Source organism: Barbus barbus (genome assembly GCF_936440315.1).
Source record: "Barbus barbus genome assembly, chromosome: 31".
Taxonomy (NCBI): Eukaryota; Metazoa; Chordata; class Actinopteri; order Cypriniformes; family Cyprinidae; genus Barbus; species Barbus barbus.
In genome coordinates, this window is record NC_136759.1 from 24,832,131 (window position 1) to 24,848,831 (window position 16,701).

Genomic DNA, 16,701 nt, shown 5'->3' on the forward strand with positions numbered 1-16,701 from the left:
GATGGGTCCCAGCTTGCAATGGATGTGCGGTTAGCATATAGCCACGAGTCTATATGTATCATTAGCAGGGAGACGTGCGGTGCGCCGCAACAGTCCTTGAGCAGGAAGCGGGCGTGGGGCGAATATGAAAGAGGGGCATGTGACTCAGCACCCAGCCTTCTGCAAAGCTGGGACAGGATCGGCACAACACAATCATTACAGAAACATATAGTCGAATGGGACAACTCAGTAATCGGCTTTGATAGAAAATGCACTAAAACACAATTTAGCGCTCATAACTTCATAACTTGCAGGGGTTAATGAAAGATAAATATAAAAGTACACATGCACAATGGCACAAATGAACATTTCAGCTCAGTTCAAACTGTTCTGTCTGAATTGTTTTGTGTTGTGCTAATACTGTCATTTTATGATTGCCTTTTTAGTTAACTGTGTACCTTGGTAAGAGGGATTTTGTCGACCATGTGGATCTTGTGGAGCCTGTCGGTAGGCAATAAGATACACAATCTTAATTTATAGTTTCACTTTATGTAGTGAGCATGTTACATTGTAATTACATTGTAATTAACATGTCATAACATGTATGTGCACTTTGTAATTATATAATGAAGCTGCTTGCAAATATAATTGATTAAAATGACTAATTTACTAATGTAAAGGATTAAACTTACATTATTAATCTATTCATCTATCACATTATTCAAACTTAAATTATTCATCAAAGAAAGCACATTTGATTACTTCACGTTTTAAATAGAGTTTGATGTTTTGGATTAAAAATTAAAGTAATAATAAAATAATAATTTCACAGCTAAGCAGGCATAAGTTTGAGTTTTTAGCTATAATGTGTTTTTTGCTCTTGCAGATGGTGTGGTTTTAATTGATCCAGAGTACTTAAAAGAGAGAAAAGGTGAGATTTTTTATGTTCACAGTATAGTAATAACCAAACAGAGCCTTTGCTGAAGTTCCCTGCCTCACAGATTTTTCTCCTCATTTCCACCCCCCCCACCTCCCTCTAAAATTTCATAAGAGATCTCTGCATTACAAACTGTGCTCCGATTTGAAAGATACCAGCAATCATAAATCAGAGATCTCAGTATGAACTCAAACCTCACTCATTACATCTGTCTCCGAGGCTAATATCCGAGCTGCGCTTTCTGCATGAATTATATAGCTGTGTACACTTACTGTATGTCAATAATTCTCCAATTTGTTGATGGGTTTTCTTTCATTAGGAACAAGAAGTACAAAGTTGACTGTAAATCCATTAACCGTACAGTTATTGAGAAGTTTGTTTTTATTCTTCCTCAGTTTTTGTGACCTTGACGTGTGCTTTCCGCTATGGACGGGAGGACTTGGACGTTCTTGGCTTGACGTTTCGCAAAGACCTCTTTGTGGCCAACATCCAGGCATTTCCTCCTGTGCCTGAAGAGAAAAAGAGCTTGACACGTCTACAAGAGCGACTGATAAAGAAACTGGGAGAACATGCTTACCCCTTCACCTTTGAGGTGAAATTTCTTATTTTCTTTACATGATGCCAAGTATGTGATATTGAATTCAATTTTGATTACATTTGGTGCCTTTGCCATATTTGTGCTACAGTTTCATTTTCAACATTAAATGTCAAACATTTTCTCACAGATTCCTCCAAACTTACCCTGTTCTGTCACGTTACAACCAGGGCCAGAGGATACAGGAAAGGTACATTTCCTTCAAATAATGTTTCATGATATTGGTTTTGATAGATAAGTAAAAGGGCATAGAGAGTAACATTTTCTTATTCCTATCTGCAAAGGCCTGCGGGGTTGACTTTGAAGTGAAAGCTTTCTGTGCTGAAAACGTTGAAGAAAAAATCCACAAAAGGTACAGCCTTTCACAATGGCACCCAACCGAGTAACTGACACAAAGCAACACATAAAACATAACCTTTCTTTTAAACATTTGTCGGAATGTGTTTTTGGAAAATATGGGAGACAAACGAGACTAAATGATTTTTGATTGAATACATTTGAAACAGTGTCCTATTATGATTGATAATTTCATTCCTTTGTGGTTTTTGTCAGATTCAAATGTGACCCTGGACCACAAAACCAGTCATAAGTGTCAAGTTTTCGAAATTGAGATTTATACATAATCTGAAAATTGAATAAATAAGCTTTCCATTGATGAATGGTTTCAAAATCTGTAATCTGAGGTTACAAAAAAATCTAAATACTGAGTAAATCACCTTTAAAGTTATCCAAATAAAGTTCTTAGCAATGCATATCACTAATCAAAAATTAAGTTTTAATGTAGGAAATTTACTAAATATCTTCATGGGACATGATCTTTACTTAATATTCTAATGATTTTTGGCATAAAAAAGGATAATTTTGACCCAAACAATGTATTTTTGGCTATTGCTACAAATATACCCCAGCGACTTAAGACTAGTTTTGTGGTCCAGGGTCACAAATTATTTTTCTAAAGCAATTATTGTTACGGTTTTAATAATCACATCAAGCCTCACACAATTTGTGCCATGAATAGAAATATTTAAACAGGGTATTTTGTTGAGGAATGATGTGCTATTACTCTTAAATGATCAGAGTTAAGATAAAATATCTGAAAAAAATCCTTGTATAAGGACACACAACAAACACAAAGCAACATGCTAGAAAACGGCTCACGTTAGTTACACATCACACTGTCCTGGCAACCACTCACAATATAGATTTCGTAAAAGTCAATAAATGTCACACATTATGATATGTATCCCCCATTAACTGCCATTTTATAGGAATTCAGTGCGTCTTGTCATCAGAAAAGTGCAGTATGCTCCAGAGAAGCCGGGCCCACAGCCAATGGCTGAAACCACAAGGCAGTTTCTCATGTCAGATAAACCTTTACACTTGGAGGCCTCACTTGACAAAGAGGTAGGATTGTCTGGTTACTCAGCTGGTCTGAATAAGATTAAATACCTGACTATTGAGAAAAGACAACATCACAAATGGAGTTCTTGCTTATTAGTAACCCAAGTTAATCCAATGACAATGGGTACATCTAGTGATGGAACCAGGGCATTACAACTGAAATCCTGCAGCACAATGTTACTTATAGTACTATATAATAATAATAATAATGCTACTACTACTACTACTAATATTAGTAATATATATTTTAAACTTTTCATTTAAATTAAACTTTTCAAAAAATGTTCTGTTGACCTTATGAAAACTCAGGAAATTCATGCAGACATTATTGAAGCTTTAAACAAAAGATAATAATAAACATTTGGCTTGGATGTATTATGCTACAACCTTCAAAGCATTCACAGAAATCATGAATCTGAAAATTAATTCTATTTAGACTTGGGATCTCAGTATGTCCTTAATAACTTTTGGCATGTTATTAAATGTAATTCCTGGTCATTGTTACATATTATGTAACAATGAACAGGATACTATGTTGTTTTCTGTCTTGAAATGTAACAGGTAAGAAATTATTAAAATTATAAAACTATATTCATAAATTGCTATCAGAAAAAAACTCATAGGTTTGCATGCTCATAAATGTCTAAATAGTGTAATAAAATGTAAATAAAATTGCCTTGGCTTTTTAATTTGAAAATCATGCCCCAACAATTATTAGCCAATATCCAATTTCAGGTAACACTTTAGAATACTGTTCCATCTTTAATGAATAACTACACAGGAACAAATGACTAATGCACTGTTAACATTCTAGTAACTACTAGTACCTAACAAGAAACTCTGATTAATGATTTATTAAGTAAAGGGGTCATATGACGTTGTGTATTTGCTGTAATGCAATGTGTTTATGCGGTTTAAGGTTCAAAAAACACATTATTTACCACACACTGTACATTATTGTTGCTCCTCTATGCCCCGCCTTTCTGAAATGCGTAGATTTTTAAAAAACTCATCGTTCTGAGAAGCGAGGCGTGCTCTGATTGGCCAGCTATCCAGTGCGTTGTGATTGGCCAGATACCGCAAGCGTGAGACGGAAATGTTACACCCCTTACCGTATTGTGATGCCGTGTCCCGGCACGACGACACAAAAACAGTAAAACCCATTATAAACGAGGCATTTGTTGCATCCAGTGGGGACATAATTACTGATTATAATGACTTATACTGTTTTTACATACAGAAGAAACGACAAACAGCAAGCACTACTCTTCACTTCTCAAAACTCACGTTTGAATAGTCAATAGCAGAAACATACTTACAGGCTGTGAGTCAGAAGCGCCAGACTGTCCTTGCAAAGTTGGAATTGCCCTACTTTATAGAAACAGCCTTTGTGCAAGCCAGCACTGTAGGCTAACGTTACTCTTCCAGGTTCAGGAAATAGTCCTCCGTAAAATGCGCTGCACACACTCTAATATTTGGGTTGAACAGTTCTGGAACAGTTTTGTAAATACAACTTAACCACTGATTTCTAGTTGTGTCCTCTTTTGGAAGCCCAAACAAAGTACTTTCACTTTCACAACGAAACACAGCGTCTCCAGGACATGGCGCCGGCGGCAGCAACAATACTACAGCCAGAATAAAAATCACGCCCTCTTTCATTGCGTGTACGTTTGGGTGGTGTTTTGCAAATCTTCCCACACCGTGATGTAGACATGTGGGGGGCGTGTTTAAATGAGACATTTTAGGGGGCGTGGCAGAGTCTTACATTTTATAAAGAATATCTCTTTGGTTTTGAGACTTTAGTCTTTGCAATTTCAGGGATCTTATCTATGAACAGCTTGTAACAATCCAGGAAAACTTGAAATCGCATCATATGACCCCTTTAAGTAATAGCACTCAGTTGAAACTGGTAGTTCACTATTAGCTAATCAATAACTACTATTTTTTTAATATCCTGGAGAACTACTAAGAATTACTGTATACAGGATCAGAATGAATGTGAATTATGCATAATGTATAATTTATTCTAAAGTGAAGATCATGGTAACCCACTAGTAATGATTTAAGTGTTTCCAAACTTAAAAAATGAATTACTAACCAGATCCTTACAAAAACCTCAAAAGTTTACAATGATTTCAGTAATGACTAGGCAGTTATCACGATCTTCACTTTAGAATACTGATCCAAAAAATTAGTAATTCCTTTAAAAGGATGTAGTAACACCTGAATAATTACAATTCATCACTTTACAAAACCCTCAAAAGCTTACAATGATTTCAGTCGTTACTAGAGAATGATCATGTTATTCACTTTAGAATACTGATCCAAATAATTAGTAATTCCTTCTGAAGAAGTTGGTAATACTTGAGTCATTACTAGTGGGTTACCATGCTCACTTTAGAATTAATTAGACATTATGCATCATTCATATTAATTATGAATCTGTATACAGTAATTCTCAGTAGTCCTTAGGGAGGTATGAAAAAATAGTAGCTACTGATTATTAGGTAATAGTGAACTACCACATTCGACTAAGCACTATCCCTTACTAATTCATTAATCAGAGTTTCTTATTAGATACTAGTAGTTACTAGAGTGCTAATATTGTGTTACTCATGTGTTCTTGTGTAGTTATTCATTAATGATGGCGTCTGCATTTTGACGGCAAAGGGTTACCATACACACTGAAAAATTAACGCTAATCCTGTGCGCTAAAATGTGACACCCAAAGGTCTTGATCAGGTGTCAATATGTGATGAGTTGGAAGTGAGAATGTGTTGGCATTTGTGATACAGACACAACATCTCAAATTGTGCAACTTATTGAGGAGAGTAGTGGGACCACTTTTCTCAGCAATTGAACACTGAATGAGCACTGTGCTACGTCCGAACTGATTGCACTGTATTTTATGTATAATCATTTTCTATTCTTAACTGTTTTAATTCATTTTAAATCAATTTTTAAATCAAATCACGTGGTGTATTCAAAACATTTGCTTCATTAGTACAATAACAGACATCTTGCCCGTTTCTTTTATGTGTGACTGACAAATATGTATCACATTAAGTTATTTTAAAATGGTATAATTCAAATGGATGGAAATTTTGTATTCAAATACATGCATCTTAAATATTTAGGCAGAATGTAGATATAATATAATTACAATATCAGATCATACATTCTTTTTTTATTATTTTTTTACAAACACAATGTACGTAGTAGAGATTTTTTTCCTGCGCTGCCATTTACTCTTGTTGTTTGCATGACTTTCTTTGTTCTTAATGTCTTTCAGATTTACTATCATGGTGAACCAATCAGTGTCAACGTCCATGTCACAAACAACACAAACAAGACAGTAAAAAAAATGAAGATTTCAGGTCATTCAGTTATTCACAGTGAACAGACTTTGTATTTACACTAGTGTATAGTTAAGAAACAATAACACTTATTTCTATTATTGTAGTGCGTCAGTATGCTGATATCTGCCTCTTCAACACTGCCCAGTACAAATGTCCAGTGGCGATAGAGGAATCAGAGTAAGTCCTCTGCAATCTTAACACTCAGCTACCGTATGAGAACACAAGCTGACATCGCAATAATTGCTCTCTGCTTTGTGTCGTGTTCTAGTGATATTGTGGCCCCCAGTGCTACGTTTTGTAAAGTATACACGCTCACGCCTTTCCTTGCGAATAACCGAGAGAAACGTGGCTTGGCTCTGGATGGCAAACTCAAACATGAAGACACAAATTTAGCCTCAAGTACATTGTAAGTACAGTCTCTCATTTAAAAGTGGATTGTTTCTTGTAAGATTTATTAATTCACCTTTCCATGGCATTGTTTCAAAAGGTTAAGAGAGGGGGCCAATAAGGAAATTCTGGGCATCCTTGTTTCTTATAAGGTGAAAGTGAAGCTGGTGGTGTCTCGTGGCGGGTAAGTTTGCATTTTGGTCATCCTGTGTGGTGTGTGCTGCTGGAATAAACTTTACAATAGCATTTGCAACATGTTCTCACACCTAATTCGTCACATACATGTCTGGTCAGGACCCCTTGGCTTCACTTTTTAATGCACACTCCATTGCTTTCAGTTGTGAAAATAGAAATGATTTTGTTTACTTTTGTACTTTCACAGATATTTTGAGCACCTAACCCTACCCTAAACCTACCCACTTCTCAAAAATATAAAACATGTAACAGGCAAATAAAAGTAGAGTCCCAAGTATTTACTGCAAAAACTGACCAAAAATCTGCAAGCTACTTTAAGACATGCTGTTTTTGGGCGTTAAATAATGACGCAAATACCAGCAATTTGACGAGTGAAAACATTTTTAAATTAGTCACGAGACACACAAAGAGCCAATGGCATTCACAACCAAAGCTGATGTAATGTTTTTTCTGATAGCAATTTTTGAATGTTATGTACGGCGGATGATGGAGATGAGGATTGCATCTGTTCCTCACACAAATAAATAGTTTAGCCTCAGAAGACTTGGAATAATTGTGACTGTAGTTGTGTCTGCTTGTTATATCCTGTATTTTAGATTGTTTAGGTTTAGGGGTAGGGGTTGGGTTGTATGCTCATAAATGTCTAAATAGTGTAATAAAATGTAAATAAAATTGCCTTGGCTTTTTAATTTGAAAATCATGCCCCAACAATTATTAGCCAATATCCAATTTCAGGTAACACTTTAGAATACTGTTCCATCTTTAATGAATAACTACACAGGAACAAATGACTAATGCACTGTTAACATTCTAGTAACTACTAGTACCTAACAAGGAACTCTGATTAATGATTTATTAAGTAAAGGGGTCATATGACATTGTGTATTTAGTGTAATGCAATGTGTTTATGCGGTTTAAGGTTCAAAAAACACATTTTCCACACACTGTACATTATTGTTGCTCCTCTATGCCCCGCCTTTACGAAATGCATCGATTTTTACAAAGCTCATCGTTCTGAGAAGCTAGGCGTGCTCTGATTGGCCAGCTATCCAGTGTGTTGTGATTGGCCAAATACCTCAAGCGTGAGATGGAAATGTTACGCCCCTTACCGTATTGTGATGCCGTGTCCCGGCGCGACGACACAAAAACAGTAAAACCCATTATAAACGGGTTTTGTAAATACAACTTAACCACTGATTTCTAGTTGTGTCCTCTTTTGGAAGCCCAAACAAAGTACTTTCACAACGAAACACAGCGTCTCCAGGACATGGCGCCGGCGGCAGCAACAATACTACAGCCAGAATAAAAATGATTCCCTCTTTCATTGCGTGTACGTTTGGGTGGTGTTTTGCAAATCTTCCCACACCGTGATGTAGACATGTGGGGGGCGTGTTTAAATGAGACATTTTAGGGGGGCGTGGCAGAGTCTTAATTTTATAAAGAATATCTCTTTGGTTTTGAGACTTTAGTCTGCAACTTCAGGGATCTTATCTATACATGAACAGATTGTAACACTCCAAAGTGAAAGGAAAACTTTAAATCGCGTCATATGACCCCTTTAAGTAATAGCACTCAGTTGAAACTGGTAGTTCACTATTAGCTAATCAATAACTACTAATTTTCGAATATCCTGGAGAACTACTAAGAACCACTGTATACAGGATCAGAATGAATGTGAATTATGCATAATGTATAATTTATTCTAAAGTGAAGATCACGGTAACCCACTAGTAATGATTTAAGTGTTTAATTTAATTCTTGATATCAAGAATAGACATTTTTACTAGTAAGAATTGTAATTCTGATATGTGAAATTGGAATTTCAACTAGTAAGAAATTAATTCTTGATATCAACAATTGATTTTGAATGGCAGCCTATGGTGACATTTAACTAGTGAAAATACAATTACAGATATCAACAATTTAATTCTTGATATCAACAATTAGCATTTTAACTAGTGAAAATTGAATTGTTGATATCAAGAATTAACATTGTTACTAGTAGAAATCTAATTCCTGATATCAAGAATTAACATTTTAACTAGTAAAAATTGAATTGTTGATATCAAGAATTCATATCCTGAGAAGGAATAAAAGTCAAAACGGCTTGCCATATTACCATTGTGTATGAAATGTGCTATGTAAATGAACTAGCCTTGCCTCTATGTATGGTGGACTGTACATTTGTCAAAAACCCTAGCAACTGCTTAGCAACATACTAGAAATATCCATAACTCCCTGACTTTGTAGCAGTATTTAGAAAGATTAGAAGATTCTAGGTTTATCTTTATTTTCACTGTAATTAAAGATATATATAGCAAAAATGTAATTCAATATGAATAATTCTATATGTGGTAATGTTAGAAATTTGAAACATTTTTGTTTATGTAATGAGACAGGTACCAGTCAAAAAATATGGACACAAATGATCTTTTGGATCATGAGATGCATTCATTCTGGTGTGCTTGACTTGTAGGTATATGAAATAAGTTAGGTTATAGGTGGCTTGTTACGACCCTGTTTAAGAAAGCCATTCTAAAACAACAAATACCACAGTGGCCAGGGCGAAAAGTTGAAGTTTTATTATACACATAAAATAATATGACCAAAAAAACAACAACAACAAGAAATGTATTTAAACATAAATAAATCATAAATAAGGACTGGTGAGGAAAGGAAGGAAAGAAAAAAGGAAAGAAAGAGCAGGGGCTCATAACACCCCCACCAATAAAACATATAAATATATTATTTTCAGTGAATTGAACACTAACCATCCATAATGGAAAACTCCAACACTGACCAAATGTCCCAATACACAACTTTAATTTTGGAAACTCCAATCAGGGAAAAATGTTTCAGACAATTCAACTTAATTAAAATCTTTTAAAACAGATTACTTGGCAGTTGCTTGGATATGAAATGTCGACGCAGTCAGGAAAAACGTCTGGATAGTACATAGACACCTCATTCCTACTCTTAACAGACAAGGGAGTATGTAAAAACCTCTGGATTAACCAGAACCTTACTTCCCGCTAAGAATAAAAGACATGCCCTTAACAGGAAGTTCAGGCCTGACCCAGCAACTCCAGACATACGTCCATTCCAAACAGGATATTGCCCTCTGAAGGGTACTTTGGAGTGAAAACAATCATGGCTGCCATAGTGAAGAGTCATTCCAAACCGAAGTGCTCAAAACTAGCCACTTCAAAGGGTCCTTTGGAATGAAGGATTTTGAAGGGTACAACTGATAGACACTTCGGGCTCCCATGATCCTTTGAGCAGATTCTTTTCATGATGACGGCGCCTCTGTGTGGTTACTGGTGGATGATAACGAAGAAGGGCACTTCAAGAAACAGTTGTTAGGTCCCCTGCCTACACCCTTCAACCCTTCGAAGCTCTCACTCTGGAGGGTAAACCCTTTGAAGGAATTAGGGCATAGGGATGAGCCCTTCCGAATGGAACGCAGGGGTAGATAGATTTAACCCTCTTTATTCATTCCAGGGTTTAATTGAAATGACTTTGCTAAATCAGTATGGAATGCTTATTGTTGTAATTCAGTAAGATCATGTTTTATTTATTTATTAATTTTTTTTCAGGCTGCTTGGAGATCTTGCGTCAAGGTACTGTGATCTTTGTATATTCCTACCAGAAATTCCTCTTTTTTTAGTGTGTGCAATTGTTTGACACCCTCCCCTTTAAAACCGGATTAAAGCTGCTCCATAGTGAATTTGATTGACTAGGACTGACCTTATACTGAAGAGTCTGTCTTACACAGCAGACTCCAGCCAATTGTGCTCATTAGAGATTCCTATAAGTAGCCAAGCCTTTGGCTGGAAGCACAGACAGGCTCAGACACTTGAGAAGATGCCATCAATTTGTGCTAAGGACCATTTGGGCTGATGCTTTTAGGCCAGTGGTTCCAGCACTCTGTTAGCACCTCATGAGTGGTGGGATTGAGGTTTGGGTGCAGTGTATCCTAAATGGCTGGGGCTTATTTGGTTATCATGTCTCTTGGATGCCTTACTCTCATGTTCTGTGTTTCCCTCTCCAGTGATGTTGCTGTTGAGCTCCCCTTTACATTAATGCATCCCAAACCATTGGAGGAATCGATCTACAGAGATGGTATGTTACAGATTGCCTTTTTATCTGCTTTCATATTTCTCTGGTGAACTAGTTTAAAAAGTAGGGTTTATTTTATATCAGTTACAGCAACTAAAACACATACTTTCCCTTATACAAAGGGAAGATAAAATGTATAATAAAATATATTTTTATAGATAATATAATATTCTTAATATGTAAATATACTAAAAAAATACAAATAAAAATATATCAAGAATATACACTTTTTAACTCCTAACATATCAGTACTGAAATCCATCTGTACAAATCTGTGGAGAACAGTCAAAAGCTAAAAACTGACAAATAATGTTTTGTGGTTGTTTGATTGTGTAGCTGCCAATGGGTGAGATTTTAGTAGCAAAGAAATTCAAAAATAATAATGGTTTTGTCAAATGAAAAGATCTATATGCAGACACTTTTGTAAAAGGGGTATTAGGGGTTCTTTGAGTGGGAAATTATGCCCATTACCTACAGAGTGCCAATCAATATTCTCTTTGCAACCTTCTTGTTTTAGCTCCAGAAAATGATGCCCCTATTGACACAAACCTCATTGAATTTGACACAAAGTAAGTGAAAGTCTTTTCCATGGTGTAATTGGACTTTAATCTACTAAACTGCTCTGAGACTTGTGGTTATACATAGTTACATGTCATTCATGTATACTACCATAAGTTACTATCATAAGTTTGGAATTATGATGTTCTATGCTTTTATACTATCTATCTATCTATCTATCTATCTATCTATCTATCTATCTATCTATCTATCTATCTATCTATCTATCTATCAACATTATAACAACTATCCAAACCAACCTAGTAACTACCCCGGGTACCTTAGCAACCGCATAGCAACATCTTAGCAACCAACCCAGGTACCCTAGTAACCGTGCAGCAACACCTTAGGAACCACCCCAGGTACCCTAGCAACCGCATAGCAACACCTTAGCAACCGCCCCAGGCACCCTAGCAACCGCGTAGCAACACCTTAGCAACCACCCCAGATACCCTAGCAACCGCATAGCAACACCCTAGCAACCGACCAGGGTACCTTAGCAACCACTAAGCAACCACCCGGGTACCTTAGCAACAGCATAGCAACAACCTAGCAACCACCCTGCATACCTTAGCAACCGCATAGCAACGCTTTAGCAACAACCCCGGGTACCTTAGCAACCGCATAGCAACATCTTAGCAACCACACCAGGTACCCTAGTAACTGCGCAGCAACACCTTAGGAACCACCCCAGGTACCCTAGCAACCGCATAGCAACACCTTAGTAACCGCCCCAGGCACCCTAGCAACTGCGTAGCAACACCTTAGCAACCAACCCGGGTACCCTGGCAACCACTTAGCAACACCCTAGTAACCACCCTGGGTACCTTTGCAACCGCGTAGCAATACCCTAGCAACCACCCCGGGTACCTTAGCAACCGCATCTATCTCTGACAGACTGTATTGCCTGAAAAACAGAATTTTCTCCATTACTCATGTTTAGTATCACATGATCTTTCAGAAAATGTTTTGCAAGTGTATTACAACGGATTCCAGCATTGATAAGGATAAGAAATGTTTCTTGGGCACTGAATCAGCATATTAGAATGATTTCTGAAGCATCATGTGACATTGAAGACTGGAATAATAGTGCTGAAAATTCTATTTGTAGTGAAACCTAATCTAATTGAGCGAGAGGAAACGCAAGTAATGGTCCTGATCCTGGTTCAGATTCTATTCTACTAAGTGATTCTGGTTCTTTACAAAAAATCTCTTTGTTTGCTTTTTACCAAAGCTAACTCAAGAGGAAAAAAATACAGTGGGGAAAACAAATGATTTGATTTTGTACATTTGCCCACTGACAAATAAATGATCAGTATATAATTTTAATGGTAGGTTTATTTGAACAATGAGAGACAGAACAGCAACAAAAAATGCAGGAAAAACGCATTTCAAAAAAGTTGTAAATTGATTTCCATTTTAATGAGAGAAATAAGTATTTGACCCCTTCACAAAACATGACTTAGTACTTGGTGGCAAAACCCTTGTTGGCAATCACAGAGGTCAGACGTTTCTTGTAGTTGGCCACCAGGTTTGCACACATCTCTGGAGGGATTTTATCCCACTCCTCTTTGCAGTTCCTCTCCAAGTCATTAAGGTTCTGAGGCTGACATTTGGCAACTCGAACCTTCAGCTGCCTCAACAGATTTTGCTAGGCCACTCCAGGACCTTAATGTGCCACTCCTTTGTTGCCTTGGCCGTGTGTTTTGGGTCATTGTCATGCTGGAATACCTATCCACGACCTACTTTCAATGCCCTGGGTGGCTTCAATGTCCTGGCCCTGACGGTACATGGCCCTGTCCATTGTACCTTTGATGCGGTGCAGTTGTCCTGTCCTATTAGCAGAAAAGCACCCCCAAAGCATAATGTTTCCACCTCCATGTTTGACGGTGGGGATGGTGTTCTTGGGGTCATAGGCAGCATTCCTCCTCCTCCAAACACGGTGAGTTGAGTTGATGACAAAGAGCTGGATTTTGGTCTCATCTGACCACAACACTTTCACCCAGTTCTCCTCTGAATCACTGGCAAACTTCAGACGGGCCTGTACATGTGCTTTCTTGAGCAGGGGACCTTGCGGGCGCTGCAGGATTTCAGTCCTTCATGGCGTAGTGTGTTACCAATTGTTTTCTTGGTGACTATGGTCCCAGCTGCCTTGAGATCATTGACAAGATCCTCCCGTGTAATTCTGGGCTGATTCCTCACCGTTCTCATGATCATTGAAACTCCACGAGGTGAGATCTTGCATGGAGCCCCAGTCCCAGAGAGATTTATAGTTATTTATTTTAAACAGTTAACAAACTGAGATTAGGAGCACTCCCTTTAAAAGAGTGCTCCTAATCTCAGCTCCTTACCTGTATAAAAGACACATGGGAAGCAGAAATCTTGCTGACTAATGGGGGATCAAATACTTATTTCACTCATTAAAATGCAAATCAATTTATAACTTTTTTGTTATTCTGTCTCCCACTGTTCAAATAAACCTACCATTAAAATTATAGACTGATCACTTCTTTGTCAGTGGGCAAACGTACAAAATAAGCAGGGGATCAAATAATTCCCCCCCCACTGTATATGAAATGTCAAAAACAGTGATAATTGCTCACTGCTTATCTTTCTGTACTTTGTCAACTTCTTGTCTATAAGAAAAAAAATAACAGCTTGTAATGCACAACACAAACATGCGTACAGGGAAACACAACACCTGATGAATGTTTCTCTAATTGTTTATCCCTAGTGATGATGACATCATCTTCGAGGACTTTGCTCGACAACGACTGATCGGGGCAAAAGATGACAAAGACGAAGATGAGGAGGGTGCCGATTCGCCCAAACTGAATGATAGATAGATTGCAGATAAGAGTTTCCTGTGTTGTGCCGATACAAGAGAACCTTTTGAGATAACCTGGAAAAATGGGACACCCTTTAACAAACTCACAGTGGTGCAGTTGTTGTGTTCTTGTTCACATTTGTCTCTTCCATCCTGCAAGGGTGTACAGTAAAAACTTAAGTGTAGAAAATGTGCCCTTGCCGTCGAAGCGATTAGAAGGTGAGGTTTTAGTTGATAGGCCGGCCACTGAGTGCCTCAAGATATTTGAGGGTCTTTTACGGTTGAGGCAATGGCTTCTCATCTTAGCTAAATCAAACGTCAGTGGTAGCATGCCTTTGTTGTTGCTTTGTTTTATAGATTCTTCCATTGGTTAGAACTGAGGAAGATTTGAAGGGCCGTGATTTAGTTTTGAATCATATTTAATGTATGGAATTTATTGTTTTAATTACTGTAAATGGAACTGGATTTAGTATTTTTATTATAAAAGCTGCCAAATTGAATAATCTTTATAATGTCTAATGTCTCAACTGAGAGCTTTTGAATCAGTCATGCAGTGAAAGTATTTTTTTTCCACTTTTCGATAAAAGATTATATCTAAAAGCTATCTTACCTAATAAAAGTTATGGATACACTACTGATAAAAAGACTACATGACACAATGCAACAACCATTTATGACAATTCAGTTATTTCTAAAAGTGGGTTTCTATGAAATCATTTAATTATAAACAATGCCTATATATCTTTAAGGGGACTATATATGATATTTTTACATAAGTCAAGCTTCTCAATCAGAGCAACTATAAATAGTCACGAGCTACAAACATTCCAGTTACAGTCTCTATTCTGAATAAAGCATATGTATGCTTAAATCTGTCAGAAAAGAACCTTCGAAGAATGTTCTGGTATATCACAATCATTTGAAAGCTCCAAAGTATCATGAAAAATCATCCCTTCAACTTGTGCCATGTGCATATTGTATGAATTGTTCTGAATGAATAGGTTTGTGTGAGGAAGAAACCAACATTTAAGTTGTTAGTCATGAATAATCTTTCCAGCACTCTGGAACTGGATCAGTTTGTGAATTAATTATTTAATAATTCATTATTCGGTCTTGTGAACCAGATCAGTCGATTAGATCAGACTCAAAAGAACAACTTGATGAATTGAGAATTGGAGAATCAATTCGACTGTTCCTCTGAACAGTTCTAGCTCAACTGTTTACTACTGTGCTGTTTTTAGAGCTGCTTTACAGCAGAATTGAATTTTGTTTGTATTATTGGAACACTAGTTTCCTGTTTAACACTGTAAAGCTGCTTCGACACAATATGTATTGTATAAAGTGCTATAAAGATGACTTGACAACTTTAACAAATCAAAAAGACTTCAGCACACAGACTCACATGGAGAGCTTCTGTGATACTTTCAAGATGCTTTTTCGCCATATGGTCCTTTTTGAAGCTTGAAAGCTCTAGTCTCCATTGTAAATGCATTGAAAAAACAACCAGCACATTCCTTAAATTTATCTTGTGTTCCATGAAAGAAATAATGTCGTGCAGGTTTAGAAACAAAATAACAGTTAATAAATGATGATAAGAGTTCAAATGTTTGGCCAAACTTTTAATTTCATGTCCAAACTCCTCTAGACCCATTCAGTAATTCTCTGAACTGGAGAGCCACTAAAAAGAAATTTGATTGGAAATGTAGCCATTTATACATTGCAAAGATTATTGTGCTTTCTATATGAATGAGGCCTTGATTTACTGCATGAAACGTCCAAAATTTGTATGTTTTGTGAATGAAACTTTTTTTGTAAAAAAAGAAAGACAAAAAGAAAGAAAGAAAGAAAGAGAATGATTAAATTAAAATAGATTGTTAACTGAACTGAATTAATTCCCATGTGCTGGAAAAAACACACTTATAAAATAAACTTGATTACTGGCATAAGGCAAGATGTGTCAAGAAATGGTATTGATTATTCAATGTAAGACAATATATTAAATATATAATGCTCTATATATCAAAGTCTTTGTTTCTTCTTTATATTCTATGTATTTACATTTAATCGAACATCAAATGATACAAATATAGGCACAACATACAGTTCAAATGAAGACTAAGCATTTGGACACTTGTGATATGCGTTGTCAGTGGATCAAACAGTTAATGTATTGCACAACACAACAGTCCTTGTAACCACAAAAGAAATCTCAGTTGTGTCTAATTGTGTCATTGTTTTAAATTTTCTGCTTGTATCAGTTCAAATGAAGCCCTTCTGTAGCCCGAACAGTAAAGTATGGCACTGCAGCAACACCAAAGTCATGGGCATGATTCCCAAGAAAAGC

At 36.7% G+C, this 16,701-nt stretch overlaps 1 protein-coding gene across 2 annotated transcripts in view; it reads left to right on the plus strand.

Annotated features, from left to right (window-relative positions):
• arrb1 (arrestin, beta 1) overlaps positions 1-16,373 on the plus strand; it is a 44,180-nt gene extending 27,807 nt beyond the window's left edge. Inside the window, exons 3-16 of one of the 2 annotated variants that reach the window (XM_079388337.1) lie at positions 426-486; positions 866-910; positions 1,312-1,508; positions 1,642-1,701; positions 1,796-1,863; positions 2,780-2,915; positions 6,205-6,289; positions 6,376-6,448; positions 6,540-6,677; positions 6,759-6,842; positions 10,450-10,473; positions 10,905-10,975; positions 11,490-11,541; positions 14,265-16,373. In XM_079388337.1, coding sequence (XP_079244463.1) covers positions 426-486; positions 866-910; positions 1,312-1,508; positions 1,642-1,701; positions 1,796-1,863; positions 2,780-2,915; positions 6,205-6,289; positions 6,376-6,448; positions 6,540-6,677; positions 6,759-6,842; positions 10,450-10,473; positions 10,905-10,975; positions 11,490-11,541; positions 14,265-14,376 — 1,206 coding nt within the window. In that variant the 3' untranslated portion in view covers positions 14,377-16,373. The remainder of the gene's footprint in view (positions 1-425; positions 487-865; positions 911-1,311; positions 1,509-1,641; positions 1,702-1,795; positions 1,864-2,779; positions 2,916-6,204; positions 6,290-6,375; positions 6,449-6,539; positions 6,678-6,758; positions 6,843-10,449; positions 10,474-10,904; positions 10,976-11,489; positions 11,542-14,264) is intronic. The other variant, XM_079388338.1, reaches the window with a different exon arrangement.
• Positions 16,374-16,701: the final 328 nt, after the last annotated feature.